General features: G+C 34.5%; 2 protein-coding genes across 2 annotated transcripts in view; one reads left to right on the top strand and one right to left on the bottom strand.

Moving 5' to 3' along the window:
* The first annotated feature begins 411 nt into the window (after window positions 1-411).
* LOC129277658 (ciliary microtubule inner protein 2B-like) lies at window positions 412-9517 on the top strand. Its single transcript, XM_064110620.1, is given in 7 exon segments — window positions 412-743; window positions 1317-1462; window positions 3922-4020; window positions 4787-4956; window positions 5438-5585; window positions 8557-8871; window positions 9324-9517. Coding segments are annotated over 7 exon segments (1299 nt in total). The 3' UTR covers window positions 9413-9517.
* A 447-nt stretch (window positions 9518-9964) lies between these two features.
* The window catches only part of LOC129278070 (uncharacterized), a 29963-nt gene continuing 16858 nt past the window's right edge, over window positions 9965-23069 (bottom strand). Inside the window, exons 9-15 of the mRNA XM_054914287.2 lie at window positions 22927-22964; window positions 20772-20816; window positions 19903-20034; window positions 19186-19268; window positions 17215-17342; window positions 16670-16793; window positions 9965-14814 (exon numbers count right to left, since the gene is read on the bottom strand). Of these exons, the coding sequence (XP_054770262.2) occupies window positions 14708-14814; window positions 16670-16793; window positions 17215-17342; window positions 19186-19268; window positions 19903-20034; window positions 20772-20816; window positions 22927-22964 (657 nt within the window). The 3' untranslated portion in view covers window positions 9965-14707. The remainder of the gene's footprint in view (window positions 14815-16669; window positions 16794-17214; window positions 17343-19185; window positions 19269-19902; window positions 20035-20771; window positions 20817-22926; window positions 22965-23069) is intronic.

The following is a 23069-nucleotide window of genomic DNA, read 5'->3' as shown; positions in this document are numbered from 1 at the left end:
TTTTTTTAATCTCTCTCCTTTCATGCTCTCTCCCATGCACCCGTTTTTCTCTTAAGTTTTGTTTCCATAAGGGCGATCGCCCCCTGCCTCACCCATTATAGCGCCGCCCCTGAATCTTTCCACTATCTTCTCTATTTATTATTCTTTCCCTTCCCTCCCTATATCTTCTGTCGGGCTAATGATATGGCAATACACTATGCTCAACTTTCAATCAACTGAGTTAATTTGAATAATGGAAAATTTGCATAAAACTAGTAATCGATAGAACATTGTCACTAATCATTAGCCTGACAGAACTGGGATGGGGCAAGAAAAATCAAGACGAAAACAATAGCCGTTCATAAATATCTTATGCATGATGAATTTTAGCTCAATTTTCCGAAAGACCGTACAACTCGCGCGTGGAGTGTTATGACGTCAACAATAGGATGCGCGCGCAAGGCTATGTTTACATTTTCAGTTAATTTCATGTTGAAGAACGTAAGTCGCATCGTTTATTACCCACCAAATTATCACCAACAAATAACAAAACCCTGAAACGAACATTGTATAGTCTTAGTATCATAAATCTACAGTACAAGACAACAAAAGATAAATCATAGAACAAATGTTAGACTGTTGTGGCTTTAACGGAAAATAATGGCAACCCGTAGTGAATCCAAGACAGTGGCTGTACAAACCAATCAGAGTATGGTGCCAGGGAAGAGTATTCTGACTAATCGAGAGCCTTATCATACCCCAGGGTAAGTTCAAATTTGATTTGTAATTACACGTCCATGATTGATTGCTCTTCAAGTTTATACACATTAAAAAGGGTATTATTCTCGTAAATCAAAAGCTTTTCGAACAAAATATATTTTGACTATAAGTAAATAATAAGAACAAGCACAAAATCAATATTCAATATGAATTGTTTACCGACCGGATCAGAAAATGATATTCTAACGAATGTGCGTTTGGTTTCTGATTATGACAGTGTCTGGCATCTGTTTTTTTGTTATTAATCACAACCAAAAAAAATAAAATAATAGCGGAAAAAGTACATGTACCAACTTCCAAAAAGAAAATTGTATAGGCCTCGAGCATTAGTCTTTTTTCAAGGAAATAGGAACCCGGTGCGTTTTATAGGCCTATAAACCAAATCAAACTTGTCAATCCCCCTTCCCCGTGACAGACACCTTTTCGAGGAGAAATTTATATCAATAACATATTATTGCAGGCTTATTGAAAGTAAATGTACGGATGATAATCAATATGCATCGCGTTTCAAATCGGTTATGATAATGTGTTTTACTTTTCTGTCTTATTTTCTCCAGATATTGTGGTTTCTGCCCTCAATTCAAATTCCAAATCGGGGAGACTTTTGGTCGGACAACGACCCGACTATTAAAGGACCCACACGTACCCAAATCAGACAGGACTCTTCTGGCTAATATCAAACCAATTTCACCAGGATATCCAGGTATTAATAATTATATTTAGATGCAATGTTTCAGAGATAAACAATGGTAAACGGAAAGGATGGTTGAAAATATAGATCAGTAAGCAAAAGTTAAGAAGGGAAAATAAACGCTTAATTAGGGAGAGATGAAGAAAAAAGAAATAGACAAAGACAGATGCACAAAATAAATTTGTTGAGATGATATTGACGAAATATTGTGATGTGAGTAAATAAAGCATTAATGTAATGATTTCATGAGCTTTATTGCATAAAATTAAGAATGATCAGTAGAATTTTGATTAGATAAAGATTGTAACATAAACTTTTCCGTCGTGAATAATGATTGTCGGAAATACCTATAATATTATATGCGTTATTTTCGAACCTTGTCTTCTAAGTCTGCGAAACTCCCCATAATACGTTTTTCATCATTTCTCTTATTCAAACGTTAATATTATGCCCTAAAACGTCTGTTATGATGTAAAGGAAATGAAATGTAATCATGTTTAATGGATGAATTTTTCAGTTTAATAATTAATAGTCCCAATCACCCCGCCCCCCCCCCCCCTTATGCTCCCTATATTATGTTTTACTCTTACTGCTAGTTCCTCGGTCGTTTCTTTCGCTGGCATATATTACCATTATCACCGAAGCAGTGGCGTAACAGGCGGGGGGGCAGGGGGGGCAAGTTGCCCCCCCTGGCGGATTTCACCGGGAAAATATAAGAAAAACGGGGAAAAGAAAAAAAAAGAGGGAGAAAGAAAGGGCAAGGGGAAGGAAAGGGGAAAAGGAAAGGAGGAAAAGGAAAGGGAAAAGTGAAAAGAAAACGAAGAAAAAACTTTTTTTTAATGGAAAAGGAAGGAAAGCGGGAAAATGTACGAAAGAAGAACATCTGAGAAAGATGTAATGCAATAGCACAGTGGGAAATAGATCAAAAGATGACAAAATTGCAAACAATGGCGGGAAACGAAGGTAGAATGTAATTAGTCAAAAGCTAATGGACTGCATACAACATTGTGCTTTAAGCTTGCTAAATGCGGGGCTAAATTGTATGCAAATAAGCTACCGGGGCTTTGCCCCAGACCCCACGCAGTAGGGGCTCTTCATTTATAACCTTCAAATGGCTCCATAACGCCAGTTTAATCACTGGCAGACAGGCGGGGGGGGGGGTCTTGGTTCCACACCCAAGAGGAAATCAAATAAATTATATGAGACAACGTAAAATGAAATGAATGGAAACAATAAAAGGTGTTATTTGCTGAATATAATGGAAAAATATATCACATAATTAGAATTTAATTTCAATAGGCTTTTTTTTTTCAGCTCGCTTTGCACGCTGGCGACTTTTTACAAATTTTTCCTACATTGCAATGTTTTGCTCCCTCAAAATATTTGGTTCATTACGCAACTGGGTTGAATAAATGTGTTGTGTAAAATTAAGCTATATTCTGTATATGCCCGCGATTTGATTAAAATAGCGGCAATCTGCGAGGTTTAAATGGCTTTGATATCAAGAAGTTCCGGGGGCTCCGCCCCGGATCCCAACCGCACAGCACAGCGTATGGAAGGATTGGGCCATGGCTTCAAAAAGTTCTACAAACATGAACAACAAAAAAAGGAGGAAAGAAAAGCAAAGGAAAAGTGTAGGATATGATTTTATTTACTGAATAAAAAATAGCTCAAAGTTAGATTATCAGGAAAATGTGATTTTTTCTCGCTCGCTTCGCTCGCTCGGGACTTATATGAAGCAGCTTTTTAGCACATGTGCTATAATGCGCCCTTCGGTTTTTTTTTTTACTCTTCACGCTACTGCCGCACAGAATCCTGTTCACAGTGGCGTACGCAGACCACAAAAAAGGAATATAAAGAAAGAAAAGTGAAATATATTATTCTCTGGATATCATGTCAAAATCTATCACAAAATTTGATTTTTGTATTAAAAAGGTCAAAATTTTTGCTCGCTCGCTTCGCTCGCTCGCAACTTTTTTTTTAAAGATAAATTCTGCCTGATACGCAATATCTGGCCTTCTCAAAATAGTCGCCTCATTACACCATTACACCTGTTCATACCATGATATGACCGGGAAATTTTTGGTTCTTGCCCCCCCCCTTGCCACCGACCCCTGTTACGCCGCTGCACCGAAGACCCGACGAGTGTTTAACCAATTTAATGATTTCATTTGATATTTCCGTTTTTAGGGCATTAGCTATATATAATAGCAGGGCAGATCCGGGGGCGAAAGGCCCTCTGCACCCCGACCTTCCTTTTGGGACTTGTCAATAATTCTAAGCATTTATCTTTGACTAATTGCTTTTCTAATGGTGACCTTTGATTTTTTTTGTTCTTTGTTTTTGTTTTTATTTTCATTCCTATTAGGCAGAATATTTATATCATATTTACATCACTGCTCCTTGTTCATTCCTGGATTCGCCCCTGAGATATCATTTGCAATCAAATTTTTAATCCTGATGTCTTTCAGATCGGAACACTCCAGCTGGGAAAGAACTTCTCTTCCAATCTCGGAAGGCTAGCTTCGGGGACCAGAAATTTACTGGCCAGATGGTCCCGGGTTATACAGGTACAGTGCACAATAATTTATTACTTTTGTATTGTTAATATAAATAACGTTAAACTAAATATTCAAAGGTTCAAATATCATCCAATATTATGGTATATAGAGGAAAGAGAGTTTGATTATTTGTTGTATTATCGTGCACAGTGTAACCCGTAGCTTGGGGAAAAATCAAAGAATGGATGATGTTCATTTCATTGATTGCCTTAGAAATACTTAATGATTTTGTTATTTCATAATTCCCTCTCAATATGAATATTCAAATTCCTCAATACGTTCCTATTTCACTATAAAACCCATTCACAGAAGGGGCCGAGGAACGGTTTTCAAAGTGGGGGGGGGGGGGGGGTAGGCAAAAAAATCACAATCCTATGGTCATTTTCACGTTTTTGTACACGGTTTTGGAAAAAAAAGTGGGGGGTGGGCAGCCCCCCCCCCCCCCCACTTCTGCGGCCTGGTACAAACAAGATTAGACTCAAAGTTTAGAACCGCTTTACCAATATATAACGAATACAGTACGTGATTTTGTATCTTTATATAATTATATACGAATATACCTTTCTAAGCATGTGTGGAGAGTCTTTTTGAATAAAATGCCAAGCGAGGGATAGCATTTAGAATAGCATTTTAGTGGGGGTAATGTTTTTTTTATGTTTTAAAATCGGGTGATCTCTTGGTTTATTCACATCGCCAATGTTTTTATGGGAAGGTTATTAAAGATGGAAATTAATTCCAATTATGATTGAAAATCGATATTTACTTTAAACTGCAGGTTATATACCCAAATCCCAGCATTACTATGGCAACCGTTATGCTGAAGGATGTCGAGATGCTATCGCTTCATTTGAACAAGATCAACAAGGAGAGAAGAAGAAAAAAAATAACATGAAAACAGTTCAACAGGTCCAGTCTGGAAAACTGAAGCCTTCATCATTACCAGAGGTAGAGAGTTAAATCAATTTTATTCGTATTTTTGGAATGTTTTATAGCAAACTTTATTCAAGGAAAATTAGTCACAAAGCCAAGCTAGAGCACAGACCGATCAGAAATTGTTACGTAATTTTCAATAAAATACCAGCGGTCGGATTTGAGTCGTTTTCGTTTTAGTGCCTAGTAATTAGAGAGCTGTGTATCGTCATTGATCGGCAATTATATGATAATTATGGTTATGTCTACTGAATTCACGCCATATGAGATGCCATATGACATTTACTGTATGTTTTTTTTAATTGGAAACACTGATCGTGATCGTTCTTTATTTCTTTTCTATTCTTCTTAGGTTTTATGTTTTATGTTTTTTTTTTCAATATTAGCTTTACACAAGTCATGATGAAAAAAAAAAAAAACATGAGAATATTCTACTTTCGTTGATTATTTTCTTTCTTTTTCTTTTCTTTTATTTCTTTTATTTTTTTTAATAAAGGGAACAAAGGTTTGTCGCTCCTGCCCTCTACGTCAGCTACCAGACAACAAACCTGGTCGGTTCAATAACGTTTCTACAAATGAGAAACATCATTCTATGTCACCTTATTACATGAAAGATGACGACCCACAAAAATGGTTCATGTCTGGTAAGTTATCTCCAAAAAGTAATAAGAAGAAAGAAGGAGGGGGAGGAGGAGGAAGAATGATGATGACGATGGTGGTGGTGGTGATGATGATGATGATGGTGATGATAATGATAATGATGGTGATGATGATGGTGATGATAATGATGATGATGGTGATGATAATGATGATGATGGTGATGATAATGATGATGATGATGATAATGATGGTGGTGGTGGTGATGATGATGATAATGATGATGGTGATGATAATGATAATGATGGTGATGATGATGGTGGTCAGTGGCGTAACTACGGGGGGGCATGTGCCCCCCCCAATCGGCTGGCCAAAAAAAAAAAAAAAAAAAAAAAAAAACGGAGAAAAAGAGGGAAAAAGGAAGAGAAACGTAGTGGGGAAAGAAGAAATTATTGAAAGAAATAATGTTATGTTATGTTATGTTATATTATATTATGTTATATTACATAAGAAGCATTTTTTCATAACTTTATGAAACATTATTTGCTTCATTGTGTCTTCATTGTTCCTGGTGCTCGCATAGACTGTTTAACGAGATATATAATCATGTTGTACTAAAACCTCCCGTTTTCAAATCAATATTCAACAAATATATTTCCTTGCAATTCGAGTTATTATTGTTTTATGTAGTGACAACTGACATAATTATTTTTCATGACTACTTAAAGTGATTGCCCTATTTTAAGGTCTTAATATAAAACATTTCCTGTCTGTGCTAACGTTCGCATTAGTGGATTGGTGGGATTTCTGCTCTTCATGAACTCCTAAAATCGGTCCCTAAAATGTCAATTTTTCTGATCTGAATATCAAAAATTTTCAGCTCGCGCTTCGCGCTCGCATCATTTGGTTAGTGAAATACGTAGGGTCTTAGTGAATTCCTACAAACAAGCCTTAGAATGCCCCTCTTCAGGTCTGAATTTCCTAATTTTTTTAGCTCGCGCTTCGCGCTCGCATCATTTGGTTAGTGAAATACGTAGGGTCTTAGTGAATTCCTACAAACAAGCCTTAGAATGCCCCTCTTCAGGTCTGAATTTCCTAATTTTTTTAGCTCGCGCTTCGCGCTCGCAGCATTTGATTAGTGAGATGCGTATGATAATCATGATTACAATGACTTCAAACTTGCTTCATGTGTTTAGATGTAATTCTAACAAAATCAGCAAGCGCTTGGCACTCGCATTAGATGACTATGGTGAGATACGTATACTCTTAATGGATTCCTAAAAAACATAGTCCTTAAAATATCCATGTTTGGGGTCAATATATACAAAAATTTCAACTCGCGCTTCGCGCCCGCATCATTTGGTTAGTGAAATACGTACGGTCTTAGGGAATTCCTACAAACAAGCCTTAGAATGCCCCTCTTCAGGTCTGAATTTCCTAAATTTTCAGCTCGCGCTTCGCGCTCGCAGTATTTGATTAGTAAGATGCGTATGACAATCATGATTACAATAACTACAAAAGGTGCTTCATATGACTGGGCTTAGATGTAATTCTAACAAAATCAGCAAAGGATGGCAATAGCATTAGATGACTATAATGGTGAGATATTTATACTCTTAATGGATTCTAAAATATAATCCTTAAATTTCCCTGTTTGGGGTCAATATATACAAAAATTTTAGCTCGCGCTTCGCGCTCGCATTGTTTGTTTAGCAAGGTAGTTACGTATCATGATTACAAAAAATTTGCTTATAATGTCCCTTTTTTAGCTCTGAATATCAAAAATGTTCAGCTCGCGCTCGCATTATTTAAAGGTCAAGTCCACCCCAGAAAATTGTTGATTTGAATCAATAGAGAAAAATCAAACAAACATAACGCTGCAAATTTCATCGAAATCGGATGTAAAATGAGAAAGTTATGACATTTTTAAGTTTCGCTTATTTTTCACAAAACTGTTCAATGCGCAACTCAGCGATATGCAAATGAGAGAGTCGATGATGTCCATCACTCACTATTTCTTTTGTTTTTTATTGTTTGAATAATACAATATCTCAAATTTTACAGATTTGACAATAAGGACCAACTTAACTTAACCATAAACTGTTAAAATAATGGTAATTGCACATGTTCAGGGAGAAAATAAACTTTGTTTCACTTGACAAGGAGGAGAAAATGAGAATATTTCATATAATAAAATACAAAAGAAATAGTGAGTGGGTGACGTCATAAGTCTGCCAATTTGCACACCGACCAGGATGTGCATATAACTGTTTTGTGAAATTAAGCGAAACTTTAAAATGTCATAACTTTCTTATTTTACACCCGATTTTGATGAAATTTTCAGCGTTTTGCTTGTTGGATTTTTCTCCTTTTTTCAAATCAACTTTTTGTTGGGGTGGACTTGTCCTTTAATCAGTGAGATACATATCCGTTTAATGGCACTGCATGTCCTTAAAATACCTATATAAGGTCAGTATACCTGACAACTGAGCGCGCTTTGCGCGCTCCCTATGTGACTCGAAATTTTTGCTGGTGCCCCCCCAATGCCGTGACCCACGGTACGCCACTGATGGTGGTGGTGGTAATGTTGATGAATGAGACGAAATTAAGAGGTAAAGAGGGTGAAGAATAACTTAAGAAATTAATTCAACAAATCAAACTCAACAGTGTCATAAACATTTAAGCGTTTTTATGCAAAATAAATGCTTACTTTCTCAAAAAGCTGGATACTTAATAGATCACTAGCTGACAGGAATAATTCTTACTTCAGATAAAAGTTTACCGAATTCGTACTAAGTCCACCGACACCCCCCCCCCCAAAAAAAAAAAAACCACTGCATCCTAAGCATAATATGGACAATATGCATGGCATCATGAACAAATTAGGACCCCCCTCCCGTTAAAAAAGGTTGTCATTCTTTTTTATGACGTCATTTCGATGATGACATTTTATATATAATTATAATGAAAAGTACATTTTCATATCTTTTAAATCATTTTTGTTATTCAAACAACCAGGCTACACGGGTAACGTACCTAACGCAAGGGATGTAATTGGCGCCGGATATCCGGTCCTAACCAACCGAGCCCTAGTCAAATTCACCAACGACCCGAATCACCGCCTGGTCCCTCCTGAGGAGAAATGTTGTAAGGCGGATGCAACCGGTAAGGTACCGGTAGGTCCTCCGGTTCGTACCGGTCCTACCGCGGGTAAACTGCCCCCGATGCAGGAAAAGATAGTTGATGAGATGAGACGACTTTGTGGTCGGCAGCTTCCGGTCATCTATCCGATTGAATCCGGCTTGGTACCACATTACACAGGACATATTCCAGGTAAGCTTGCAGTTCCATCGTAAAATAACACCAATACAAACATTTTAACAGAAAAGTAAAGTCGGTCAGACTTTGTTAGAATTTCCCTATTAAAAGTACCTTGCCGACTTGTAAAACCTTAATCCTCATAGTTTATTCTTTATCCCAATATTCTCCCACTTTCCTTTCACAATATTCTTTTTCTACATCTTCTCGTCCGTTTCCTCCCTTTCAACCTTTTCAAGCATTACAGTATCTTCTCTTATATTGAAAAAATATCAGTATCGTTTCACAAACCTCATAAATATTTCATTTAATACTGTCTTTCATTGATCAAGTTTAAGAGTATTGGCAGATATTTGAACTTGTTTAAAGTCTTATGTTTTGAAATAGATTTCCGAGCTTGCACGTATGTCATAAAGGACTGAAACTAAAACCTGCTTTTGTCTTTTCATATTTTGTCATCTCTATAGGCCAAAAGTTCCGTTATGGGACCACTTTCGGGCACAGCACACGGAATGTAAAACGGGAACCCAACAAAACGTGCAGTCGATCTTCTTAAATATTCACTTTTTCAATCACTACCATTCTTCAAAGGGATTAATTTATTAATTCACTTAATTTCCTCATGTTTCCAGTTTGTAATATAGAATATTTTAATGTTTTACCCAGGGAAGTTTAAAAATGTAATTGGATATTCGTTTTTTAACCAGTCTGATTATATTTTTGTAATATCAAGAAATAAAATATTTAGAATGTATACACATTTCGCTAGGTTCACTGCCGTTTTGGAATACATCAAACACGGAGTTAGTATTAGACAATAATAATAAATGTATATGAAAAGAGAGATTGTTGAGTAATCATTTACATTTCCTTCTTAGAGAAGAGAAATGATCAGGTGCATTGTGCTTTACAAGGTTTTTAGTAGATTTTTTTTTCAAGCCGTTTAGGACGCTCACTAGTGAGGTCATTAATATCTAAACAAACAAACCCACTCAAAAACTATCAGTGTATATACCCTTCTAATAGAACAGTGTAAATACATTTTAACAAACCATACATGTCACAAGATTACAAATGACATCAAAAACATGATAGACACAATATCCTCTCATTTTTCACTCAGGACGGAATACACTTTATTGCTCTTTTTTTCTATAGAATATGTGCAAATGCATACAAACCTTTTACATATATTTAAATTTTTATAAATTGATCAAGGTATATAGTGTTTTTTAATTATAATTTAAGAATTTCTTTCATTAATACTACAGGTTCCATGAGAAAGAATTTGGTAGAATTTCAGAAGAATTAAAAAAAAAGCATCAAGTAGTGTGCTATTGCATGAATAACAAAATGCTACTTACAATAATACCTTGGTCACATTTGCTCTACGGCGGCCGTACAGCGAGTCGAGAACAGCCGTTTTAACATTTTTTGTCCAACTACATATAGGTGGTTTGAATCAAAATTAATAAAACGGCTGTTTTCGACTCGCCGTACGGCCGCCGTAGAGCAAATGTGACCAAGGTATAATTGTTATTGCAATAACTAAAAAAAAAGAAATCATTCAATACACAATCTGTTTAAAAGCTATCAGTCTATGAAGGTATGCCATACAGTCTCCTGTGATCTATCACTGATAATTCACAGGAGACTGTATGGCATACCTTCTAAAAAATAATCAGTGGCTGAAATTATGATTGAAATTTACTATTTTTTTCAAACCATTTTCACGTTGCAAATTATTTTGTCAGTAGTTTCTCTGTGCAATACGTGGCTTGTCTCCAGCATCTATTTGTTTCTTTTTCAAAAACAAAAAAACTGGCAAAATGTGACTATTTGGTTCTTGTCATCTCAGTTCTAATTATTTAGTCTAAAATAAATATATATTTCCCTCAATTATGCCACTTTAATTTTCACATTTAAACTCATTTTCTTTTTACATAAATCAAATATTTCACAATATCTTATGAAATATGAATTATGAGTGATACTTACTTCATACCTAGCAAATTGAAAAATAAATTATCAAAAAAAATTCTAAATAATTTTGCTAAGTTGCTGTATAAAATTATATTCAGTGTTTTCATTCAATTCATTAATAAAGTTAAATCAGTCACTTATTTCAGCAGATGTGTAGTAATTAGCTTAATTGGCTGAGCCTGTGCCTATGAATGTTTTGAACAGAAATATGGCACAATATAAATGCTGTAGATCATCATCATCATCACTTATGAAAAATATACATACATACTTAGATTGATAAAAGTGAACAAATGTGCATAAACTTAATATGGAATTGAGATGGAAAGAAGAAAGCATACTTAATTTAAAAACAGAATGTGTAATTTAGCCCATCCAACATATACTTATATGGATTTACCACAGGCATAAAGCTGTAGGGTTCATACAAATTGGGAATATGTCCCAAAATCAAAAGCAACAAATGTAAAATAAATCAAATATTACCATAGCTGCAATACTGAGCCTCAATAAAGACACTGACCATGCTCTGAAGTCTGATTTCAATTAGGCCATGGTTCAATGATGTGCTAAACTTATGGAAAGCCAATATATCAAAGTTGACTTTTTTAAATACTTTTTTACTATGCTCTTTTCTTGTGCTTGTAATGGTGAAGAATACTATTTAAGGTGTTATTCCCAGACATTTATGAATGTTTCAGACATTTATGAATGTTTCAGTGTCAAATTCAATTGAACCTGTACTGTCACAAATCTATGTTGCAATTGGCTAGCCATAGTTTAAGCACAACTTGGTACCAGAGTTTAAATAAAACCAGAGTGCAGAATACAAGTCTGCATGACATTGGCTTCATCTACAAATATATATGATGAAATCCTTTTACAAGCTTCCATATGGTTGAGATACAAAAATGTCCTTTGCGGTGAATATCACATCTATGATGCACACAAATTAATAATTTGACTAACATAATGCACACACAACCCATTCAAAGAATAGATACATATTTACCTAACATATACAAATTTTATCTACAGCAGTTCTTTTAAGACAGTGTACACTTGCTTGGCATAATTAGGCAAAACAACATCATACTTCAAATAATCAATAAAAACATTATTTTTTTACTATTTCTGAGGCAAACATTGTAATTAAACTATTAAAGTTTAACACTTAAAAGAAATCACTTCAGATTTTAATGTAAAATATGTGAATGCATAAGATTGTGATTTGAATAGTGCTACTCTTCATTGACTACAGATTTAGGTAAATGGAATGAATGTGTTCAAAATCATTGTAGACAAAAACTTGATTTCAAAAATATGCAGTCAAAATAATTCAAGAGTTCAATATACAATGTGAATACACAACTTTGTGATTAATCATACCTTTATGACCTTTGACACGATTTTCAAAATATCAGAAAACAGCAGCAAACTCTAACACAACACTCAAACGTAAACGAAGATAAATACGATTTTTTTTTTAAAGCAGTACTGTAAATAACAACGCTTAAGACGTTAGGATTCAAATCTAAAAGTCCACTCACGTATATAAAACACTCTTTTCTGTACATAAATGAGTGAAAGACATTTGTTTCAGTAGAAGTATAATCATCATTAATTTGGAGGCAAATGGTGTAAACAGAGTCCACAGTGATATCATGCAAACATTTTGATTTGAAATACATGTATTTTTTCTTAAGATGCATCAATATTACAAGAAATGTATCATAAAAATCCCATCATCTTTTACGATAATTCTTAAGAATGTTTTAGTGCTCATTCACAGCTTCCTTCAGAGTTCACTACAGCAATAAATTATACCAAAAATATTTTCACAGCATAGTTGAGTAATTCATTCAAGAAAATGGAAATATACAAGTATCATTAACTCAACGCATCAGGGATCTCGATTTTTAATACTAATCATTTCAGCTGTAGATCTCACTGACCATGTTGTATACATGTATCTATTTTAATCCGTTGTCCATATACATGTAGATGCCTACAATAACGGTCAATGATAACGTTTTTGGCTTCAATGTGATATAAATAAAACCGCTTAAAGGAAATTTTGTTGAGGTTTTACACACAATAAGGAAACAGGTCGGGTGATTTGGCAAAGTATCTTTTCTTTCATCAATTTTGGAAAGTGTACTTCTTCAACTTGGCAATACATGTACCTTTATCAGAATCATACATGCATCATTCAAAGTAACCACTTACTCAACAATTAATCCATTTTGAAAAGAACACAAAAGCAGTGAAAATATCAAAATCTAGATGAAACTATTAACTGATTTTCAACTTAAAATGTATCTTCTTCCTTCTATTTAAAAAATAATAAAACCATCACTCACATTCAAACTACATTGTAACTTGTACAACTGTACTCATAAAAGTGCTGCCAATTTGAAGGTGGGATGAAAGAAAGTAATGATCAACAAGGTGGATCAGGGTGCATATCAAAACAAATATTAAAAGAACAAAGTGCCACTTTTTGTGCATTATTATTTTGATTAATTACAATCCATTCATTTGCCTTATTTCAATTTAAAACAAACTATTCGAAATGATAGTCTTACCTTTTATCTTGGTGTTTCATATTTTTTTCTTTTTTTAAATACCATTACGGCCAGAATTCATGAAGCTTCAATCCCTAGATTAAATTACATGATAACCTAATGGGACGAATTCAACCCCCCTGGGTTGTATACTGATAATTAAACCTAGGTTTAGTCCTAATCTAAACTAGAATTTTAAACACCTCTATGGAATGCTGGGATTCATAATACTCTTCTATATTCATGGCAATAATAATGTATCAATTCATTAAAAATTCATGATTTTTTATTTTTTATTCTTCTAATTTTTTGTCTCAAATAATTAATTTTCTGACTTTTTGCAGCAAAATAAGTAAAATTTTTAGTTGTTAATGAGTCGACAACTGACACTCCATAAAAGTGTGGCATAAGTATACCAAGGTTTAGCAAAACAATGGCTATGAGAATACACCCCCACAAAAGTGGGTTGAATATCATCAGAGCTTGTAATTTAACATCATCTGTTGTCAAATGATGTGACTTAACCCATGAAAACAGTTATTCTACAACAATATCAAAGATTCATTCAGAGAATTCAGAATTATATGGTTCCACAATGGTATTTGAAAGGGTGGGGGTGGAACCTCTGTTATAGAATTTGTTAAATTGTTTCCTTTTGAAGTTATAATCCTAATGCAAGTTGAATGCAGCATAACTCTAAAAAGCCAGTGTCCATTGACTCTAACTGTAAGTTTTATGCAACCCTTGTTATACCGTAAATCATATAGATTCAAATGTTTTGGGTTTCTTTCTCTCAACAGCACAGCTTTAATTTCAAGTTGAGGGGAGTGATCAATGTTTAACAGATAAGTCTAAAAACTCAACCCACATTCTCATTGCATGTGGATTTTTTTTTTGTGTGATCCTCTGTGCATCAGCTTTCCCAGTGAGAATGATTGGACCTTGTAACGTGAAGATTAGTGATTGAGTGTGAGGCTTTTTATGACTGATCATACACAATTATCAATGCAATCAATCATAGAAATCAGCCTTACAGTCAATCGCTAAGCTTTATGTAACAGGACCCACGCCACAAGATTATATCTTTATAATGGCTTGCCTTGCAAGTTCACAAGGAACAAGTTCAGGCAGGAACTTGAGCTAGACTTGTTTATTATACTGTAGTATCAAACATTGTCCGTGCCTGCAGGGTATCTTACTATGTACCATGCCACCAGTTCAGATCCCAAGGACACATTGCTAGAGTGATCATCTAGGTTTATTCCCAGGGAAGTTATTAGGTCAGGTTACCAGGTCAGAGGTCAGCATACCAGGGTCTGAATATGTTGCTTGTAGGCTGGAGAGAGAAGGTCTGCACCAGTCATGCACTGTCGGACGCTGTATCCACTGGCAAGAGGACTTGATTCATCTGAATGGGAAATTAAAGAGATATATTAAGTTATTGACCATCACCGAGAGGAAGTAAGAACAAGTGATCTATACTCAACAAAAAATATTAAGTACCCCCTTAATCAAAGTGCTGTAACTTCCCAATGGGATAATTCTGAGATAAAGAATTTCGCAGATAGTTTTCTTCACTCATTGAGCAACTTCTGTGAAAAAATGAGATTTATTGGTTGAGTCATGCATGAGTTATCAAAGATTAAAGTAAAAATGACAACTATTTAAAGTCCCAAGAGTCATTTTGGGGGTAGTGTAACAGAGTTGGGCAAAATTTGTTTCTGTTGACTTTTATGGTGTTTATACCGTTTCATAATCCATCATTAATCCATCATTAGCCCCCCAATTATCGTGTTTACAACCCCTAAAAATGAGTCTGGTGACTTTGAAAATGAGATTTTTCTCCCTTTAAAGGGATCGTTTAACTTTGTGAGCAGCTGATAAAAAAAATTCTCAAACTGAGTTGAAACGTGCGTATGAGTGCCTGTATTTGTCCTCAAAAACCCTGAAACAGACCACAATATAGGATGAAAAACTCTAATTTAGATACAAGTAGCAATTTATTAGCCTGATTTTGAGAACCGTCTAGTAGACGGGTTCAGCTTATGAGTTATGACCAGTTTTCTTCAATTCAAAAAGTCTGTTGGCTATTTTGACTGCCTTCTGTTGCAGAGATGCCAACCTAAAGGGATGGTTGTCAGGAATATTTACCATATTTGTCAGGAACAAATGGGAGTTTCTCAGGAACATCCCGCGAAGTAGCATCGTTTATACGCTCAACCACCCAATCGCCATTGACATTGTGCATGCATGATCCGCGGCTTGCACTCCGCACTTCGCTGTGTATTCAGCAGCAGCGCACGGAGGCGCTTGCAATAGAAATCTCAGTAGAGAAACTCCCGTTGGTTTACCGTTGGCCACACACACGCTGCATGCACGATACATGTATACACAATACACGCATATACATGCACAATACACAATACACGCGTATATACACATGCACAGCAAAGCAATACACAATACACATGTATTGTAGTTGTTTTTTCCGTAACCTTTTTATTGTTGCCGTAACACCGTAATTGGAGGAATAAAATCGGAACAAATACGGCGAATCCGTAACGGTTGGCATCTCTGCTGTTGTGTGTATCTCCTATACACACACTATTAGCTGCACTGTACAGTCAGTGTATACCTTGTACACACTGTATGTAGGTCATGCTGTGTTCATCTAGAATTAATGTGTTGTGGTGCACAGATTCCCTGTATACACATAGTCATTGAAACCAACTCCCAATTATTTCAAACTTTGGTTTACATCTCCAAGGTTTTAAAATTGATCCTGTAAATATAATACTTTGAAACTTTTGGGATGGTATTTTTACACTATAAGCCTAATGTTTAGCCCATTTTCAGGATCCAAAAGGAGAATTTTTTAAAATCAGAACAAAGTGAAATGATCACTTTAATGCATGCTCACTCATCCATAAATCAATTTCATTTTTTCTCAGGATTCCGCCCATAGGTTGATAAACATCACTGCCAAAGACATTTTTGCATGAAAGTCCCACCATAATGAATAAGGGATTACTTACTCTAAAACATATACACCCAAAGTTTACACAATGTCTATGAGAGAGGAAATCAAAATGTTAACAAAAGCGAAATTAGGCTTCATTTTATGGTCAATTTTCATTACTTCTGCCAAGAGTTTTTTCATGAAACTTTTAACATGGCTTCAGAGTGAAGAAAACAACAATAAACTGCACAATCACAATACAAGCTTGATTATGTTATATAAAGAAATCTCTAGACAATAATACCTGTATGTGTCCATTTGTCCTGTGCAATGTACATAACAGCTGGTACACAGTACTGAGCTACTCCAAGCTGATTGGGGTCCTGGCAGTTTACCATCCAAACTGGTAGAACAATCTTGGTATAGAACTGAAAGAGATGAGCAACATGTAAATACTTTTAGCAATTTCAAATAAATTAAGATATCCAACTTCATTACCCCAATACTATTCAAATCATCGTCACTCCAATACGTTTGAAGATGAGCCAAGTTTGAAGATGAATCCTAAATGGTTCTTTACTCATTGCAAGAACAAGATACATTTTCAGGTATCTAATGAACTTATGACAATTAACCTTTAACCTTGATGCCCCCCCCCAAAAAAAAAAATTATTCAGATCATCGTAACTCCTAATATGCAAGCTTGAACCAATTTTGAAGTTAATCTTTCTAATTGTGACCTGTCATAATGAGAAATGAAATGATACAGACGGATGACCTGAAAACATAACCCCTCCGGCAAACAACTACTGAGGACGTAGGCATACAGTGATACAAGACTCTTCTTACCTCTGGACAGCCCATAAACTTGTCAAGGGATTCTAGCTGAGATGGATTCATACAGTATACACAACCCTCTACAGAACTCTCAGGAGAAAACTCAATATTAGCAAAACCTCCAGCTTCTAAGTCTTCACCTGGACATTTTGAAGAAAAACACCCAAAATATTTCTTAAATTAATATTCAATGAATTCATTCATATACTCCCCCAAAGTTTCATCATAATTAATTTAACATACATGATTTGATATCACTTTATTGAAATCACAATGAAGGAAAGAAATTTACAAAGTCAATACAAAACATAATAAAGATTAAGATAGGCCCAGGTCATGACGCATTACTGTCAATGCGGGGCAGTAGTATAAAACTTAATGTACAGTTTCGATGTAAGTAACAGGTACATAACATATACATATAAAATATCTTTAAAATGAGTATGTGAAATGATAAATAATAGCCAAAAGTTAGGGTTAATATTAGAAAAAGAGAAAAAGAATAAACATACATACATATGTAGGGGAAGGCGGGGTAAGTTGAGCATAGGGGCAAGTTGAGCCACCACCCACAGGCTAATAATGAATGAGTCAGACATTGTGATGGTGTTATTAATTGATGACCCATTGCATAACCCTTAACCCCACCACATTGTTTTCAAGTTTGAAACAAAAAGTACTTTTTTAGAGAGAAAAATAAAAATTTCAGCAAAAAAAGTGAAAAAGGGTGTGAAATAGATAAGTGCTTTTTACCCACACACGTCTTTAAATATATTATAGAAATAAGAATAAAATTGTTAGTCCAGGTATGGATTCTCACTCTTGTCATAGTCTTTTACATGATGGATGCATAAGAAATGTGTGGATGTGAAAATATCGCAAAAAGTTTGGACGGGGCTAATTTAAGCCAACGAACATGGGGCAAGTTGAGCCATGGTAATTCTTATGGTAATATATAATAAAAAATTTAAAAAACATAAAAAGCCATTGATATGCAGGCAGAAAGGAGCAAATTCACGTGACAGTTCTTTTACTTTTAGAAGATGTCAGTATTTATAGAGAATTAGCAAGTGAAAAGACTTTAAATGAAAAATTTACATCCTGGTTCTCCCGCATACATTTTGTACATAGTTTTTGTGGCTCAACTTACCCCAGACGGTGGCACAACTTACCCCACAGATGGGGCAAGTTGAGCCATTTGACATCATTTTTTTCAAAGGTCACAACGACTTTCAGTGTGGGGGTAGAAAGTAATATATAGGTGAAAAATATTTCCCAAGAATCAAATTTAAAGGCAAGGTACTTATTTCTACAATATTACTAGTCATATCAATTTTAACATGCAAAATGCAAAAAGTGTCACAACTTACCCCGCCTTCCCCTATACTAAGTTTACAAATATTAGGTTGGGGCCAATCTCCAAAGCATAGGCAAATATCAGGAATAATTCCGACCATAATATTAAATCTGATAGGCCTACCATTAAAATAAAAATTATGGATAATGAAGTCAAGTAAAAAAGTTATATATAAAACTCACAAAAAAAAGTCATTAAATTTTAGTGGAAGCATAATCCATATGATCATGAGCATAAACAAAATAACTCAGTGAACAAAAAATATCTCATCGGAAAAAGGATCGATATCAAGGTGTCAAAAAAGGGCAATTATTGATTTATGTTATGGTAACTCCCGCATGAACTCAACAAGACAGCTTTTTGCTTGTATAATGCCAAGCTGGTTAATAACCAATTACAACTAGTAAACATTTTACATCTAAGTTAATCAGGCATAGTGGCTGACCTTATAATTGAGATTTACAAACAGCTGGCCCATTTTGACCATTCAATGAACACCCTTAAGTAATGAGTTAAGAACTAATTGTTTTTTATCTTTTTATACAGAAGTCTTGCTAACAATTAATGTCTCTGTGATATTGAATAAGAGCTTTTACATATTGATTGTATATGTGATGTGAAATTACCTTTCTTATTGAATTTGAGAGCAAATCCGAACAGAATACCCCAAAGTCTCTGCTCGGCTTGTGATCCAATATACATAGACAACCTGTTAATGTAAAACACATGCAGTGGAAAAAATATTCTCTTATCATCTGTAATTGGAAAAATTATTCAAGATACTTATCAATATATCAATTACATTGGTACAACAAAAATTAGACAAGAAATGATTTTCATTTTCAAGTTCCGAACTTTTGTATTGTTAGCTTTATAGAACACCAAGCACCTTTATTCAGCTGGGGCTTAGGTAGGGGCAGTTGTTTTCTGTCTAATGGTAAATCAAATTCTACTGATAAATCAAAATTCAAAATCTGGTTTTTACTTTTCATGTGAAAATTCATTGAATGTACCTTTGCAAAACAGAATTCATGTTATGATGTGTACATTTTCTATGACATAATAACAGGTTTAAGCAACATAAAGACCATTTTTTTTTTAAACAGAAAATCACTGTCCGTACTTAAGGTAGTGTAATATCAAGTGTGTCATTTAATAGGCAACTAGATAATTGGTACCTCATAAATGCTATACATAATTGAATGATTTGATATTCTTTTGCTATAATTACATGAATACTGTTTGTACACCTGGATGGCATCATTTTCTTTCTTTTCGAGGGGAGAGGGAAGAAGACAATAAATTATATATTCTGTTATATTCTATTCTAATCATTGTCTTACCTATTTGGGTTCATCGTGGGTCCATATGAGAAGAAGTAGAGTTTTCCTGGGGGTGGTCGGGCATTGATCTTAAAGCAGAGGGGTGGGAAGGGGGCTAGAACAGGAGCATCATCAGTCTTAGTCTTGGCATGCCTAGAAAGGACACAAGGTAAATACATGTAATTGTATATTCAATTCAAGCACACTGTGGTTCATATTCAGTACGATGGGGTGCACTTCTAGGAGCCACAAAAAGGTAAAAGTAAGAATGGGGAAAGAAAACAAGAACGCACACCAAAAACAAGAGAGATATTTTTGAAGAGATGAATAGAAAATGAATTGCTGTGATAATGGACTGCAGATAATTTCAGCATGATGTTGGAAAAGGCACATATTTTGCATTCATGCCGGGCACTGTTTTTCTAGTTCCATGTACTTACATACTTATCTGCAGTGGAAAGCCAGATAAAACAGTTACAGCAGAAATCACTATTTTCTAAGTACATTTTTAATTTTATTCACTATAATATTTTCAGGACAAAAACAACAAATCAAAGCATACTAAAACAATATATCAAAGGGTAAATTGATTCAAATAGAACATCAATTTTTTAAACAATGAATGGGCCAGCCCCCCCCCCCCTCTTCCTTGCTGATACATTTAATGGGTCAAGGATCAATTTTCAATTTACTTGCAATATTTTTAAACTTATTTTTCAAAAATTTAATAACACATTGAAAAACTACAAAATATTTCATGAAATCACTGAAGAAACTCATGAAATGTCAATCAAACTAATGGACAATAATTTCATATCAATAATGTTAATTACTAAATTGTTCTATCTTTATAATGAATCATACGTGTAATTTAAAGGTTTAATTCATACCTGGGTTTTGAACTTGCAATAACCTCAAGATTAGCTGATTTACTCCTGCAAGACATGAATATAAGTGTTTTAATAACCTTGCTAAATATCTTTAAAGGATGGTCCGGGCTGAAAATATTTATATCGTAATACATAGAATCTTAGTAATTACGGCTGCCAAGCTACAGCTGGGGTAATAATATCGAAGTCCTTTGGAAGCGCATAGAGACATTATTCATAATCGTGATATGCACTATACAAGAACTGTTTATTATTATTATTATTATCATAGAATTCACTGAGCAAAATGCCGAAAATTTCATCAAAATCGGATAACAAAAAATAAAGTTATTGAAGTTTAAAGTTTAGCAAGATTTTGTGAAAACAGTCGTCATGAATATTCATTAGGTGGGCTGATGATGTTACATCCCCACTTTCCGTTTTCTTATGTTATTACATAAAATCATTATTTTTTCATTATTTCGTACTTGTGTGAATAATACAATGTATGTCTCCCTTATAATGAAATAAGTTGCAGCAATAAATATATAATGCACTAAATCAGTTGTCAATCTAATTTTTCTAGTTCTTGGAGGAAAACATTTGAATAAACCTAATTTCATATAAAATACAAAAGAACAAGTGGGGATGTAACAAAATATTGCTAAACTTTAAAATTCAATAACTTTGTTACTTGTTATCCAATTTTGATGAAATTTTCTGCATTTTGCTCAGTGAATTCTACTCTATTTATTAAGCTATAAATACTTTCAACCCGAACCATCCCTTTAAAACTGAATATACAGGAATAAAAAAATACATACATGTACACGTAAAATGTTGAAAATAAAACAGATGTACATGTAACACAAGAAAAGTAACTGGATATACAGTTAAACTGAAAAAGTGTAGGGAAAAAAATGCATAAAAATAATGCTTTCGCCTTGAGTAAAAAAGAGATACCTTCACTACATTTGACCACATGAATTCAATTAATAAGAGATTGGAGTATACATTCAATGCAAGAACTTAGAATTGAGGTTTGATTAATTTCAAGATAATTACCTTCGTCGGTAGCGCAACATTACAACATTGAGGAGAATAATAAAACCAGTTGATCCACACTGTATTTCTCAAAGCAAAAACCTACTCAGCTCTCCGAAGACTTATTTTTTAAAAAGGGAAGTCTCTGTACAGCTGTTTATCCAGAAGCATGTTTTTTTTTAGTTGATAAGACTTACAAAAGCCTAAAGAAGCTATAAGTCATTCAGAAGCCTTCCTTGCAAGCCAATGGTGCATCTCTCACTGCTTGACTGACAAACCATTTCTGATGGCAAAGTCTCTACTGAAATGACTGAAGGCACTTTTGTCCATTTATAAGAAAAACGATTAATCAAGAGTTCTTATTAATGAGATATAATGTAAGAGAATTCATAGAGCCGTATCTCTTACAAAGGTCAAGGAGTGGGAAGCAAATATAGGAGGCAGAGCAGCCCCCTGCCTCTGCTGTCAAATTCTTCACTCTCCAATGAGATACTGCCAAGGAGTACAGTTTAACATTGCTCTTCTAAACGATTGTGAATGCCTGACTATGGGGTAAATTATTAATTGACAAAAAGCTAATAAAGAGGCCTTGGGTATGTTGGAGAAGCAATTTGTTCTTTATAGACACGGTCTTTGTCTCCATTTCCTCTGGTTGCAAAGCAACAGGTGGATTCTACTCTGGAGTCAGATAGCACAGCTTGGGTTGCCTAGCAACAACACTCTCATCTATGGAAATGAGTTTTATTAGTCTACACCATATTATGTACTTTGCACAGAATAGGTAGCATTTCACTGACATGGATTTATTCAGTTCTAACAGCTGAGAAAATATATCAGGATATTGAAAAATATTAAATATATTCCACACTGCCTATCAAGGGGGAAAATTGATATTAAAAAATTATGAGTTTAAACACACTTTCAAATGATTTAATTTTCTTCCAGTCTACAAATCATCTGCACATAAATATTATATCACATCACATACATTCATATAACCATTATTTAATACCATGGAACAATTACTAAATAATGGAATATTGCACAAATTGATTTTATTTAATGCCTACACAGTACGCACAAGATCCACACTTACATGTAGATAAAGTTATATAAAACAAACAATACTCACTCATTTTCTGTTATTTCAGTTCCAAGATGTTCTTGTTGCTGAATTTAGATAAGGAATAATGTAAAAAATATTAACATTCAGGTGGTAAATATAACCAATGAAATAAAAAGAGACTGTACCATTTCAACTAAATGATTCAAACT

Source organism: Lytechinus pictus, chromosome 15 (assembly GCF_037042905.1).
Source record: "Lytechinus pictus isolate F3 Inbred chromosome 15, Lp3.0, whole genome shotgun sequence".
Taxonomy (NCBI): Eukaryota; Metazoa; Echinodermata; class Echinoidea; order Temnopleuroida; family Toxopneustidae; genus Lytechinus; species Lytechinus pictus.
The sequence above is the reverse complement of the archived record's forward strand: the minus strand, read 5'-3'. Positions and strand labels throughout refer to the sequence as shown.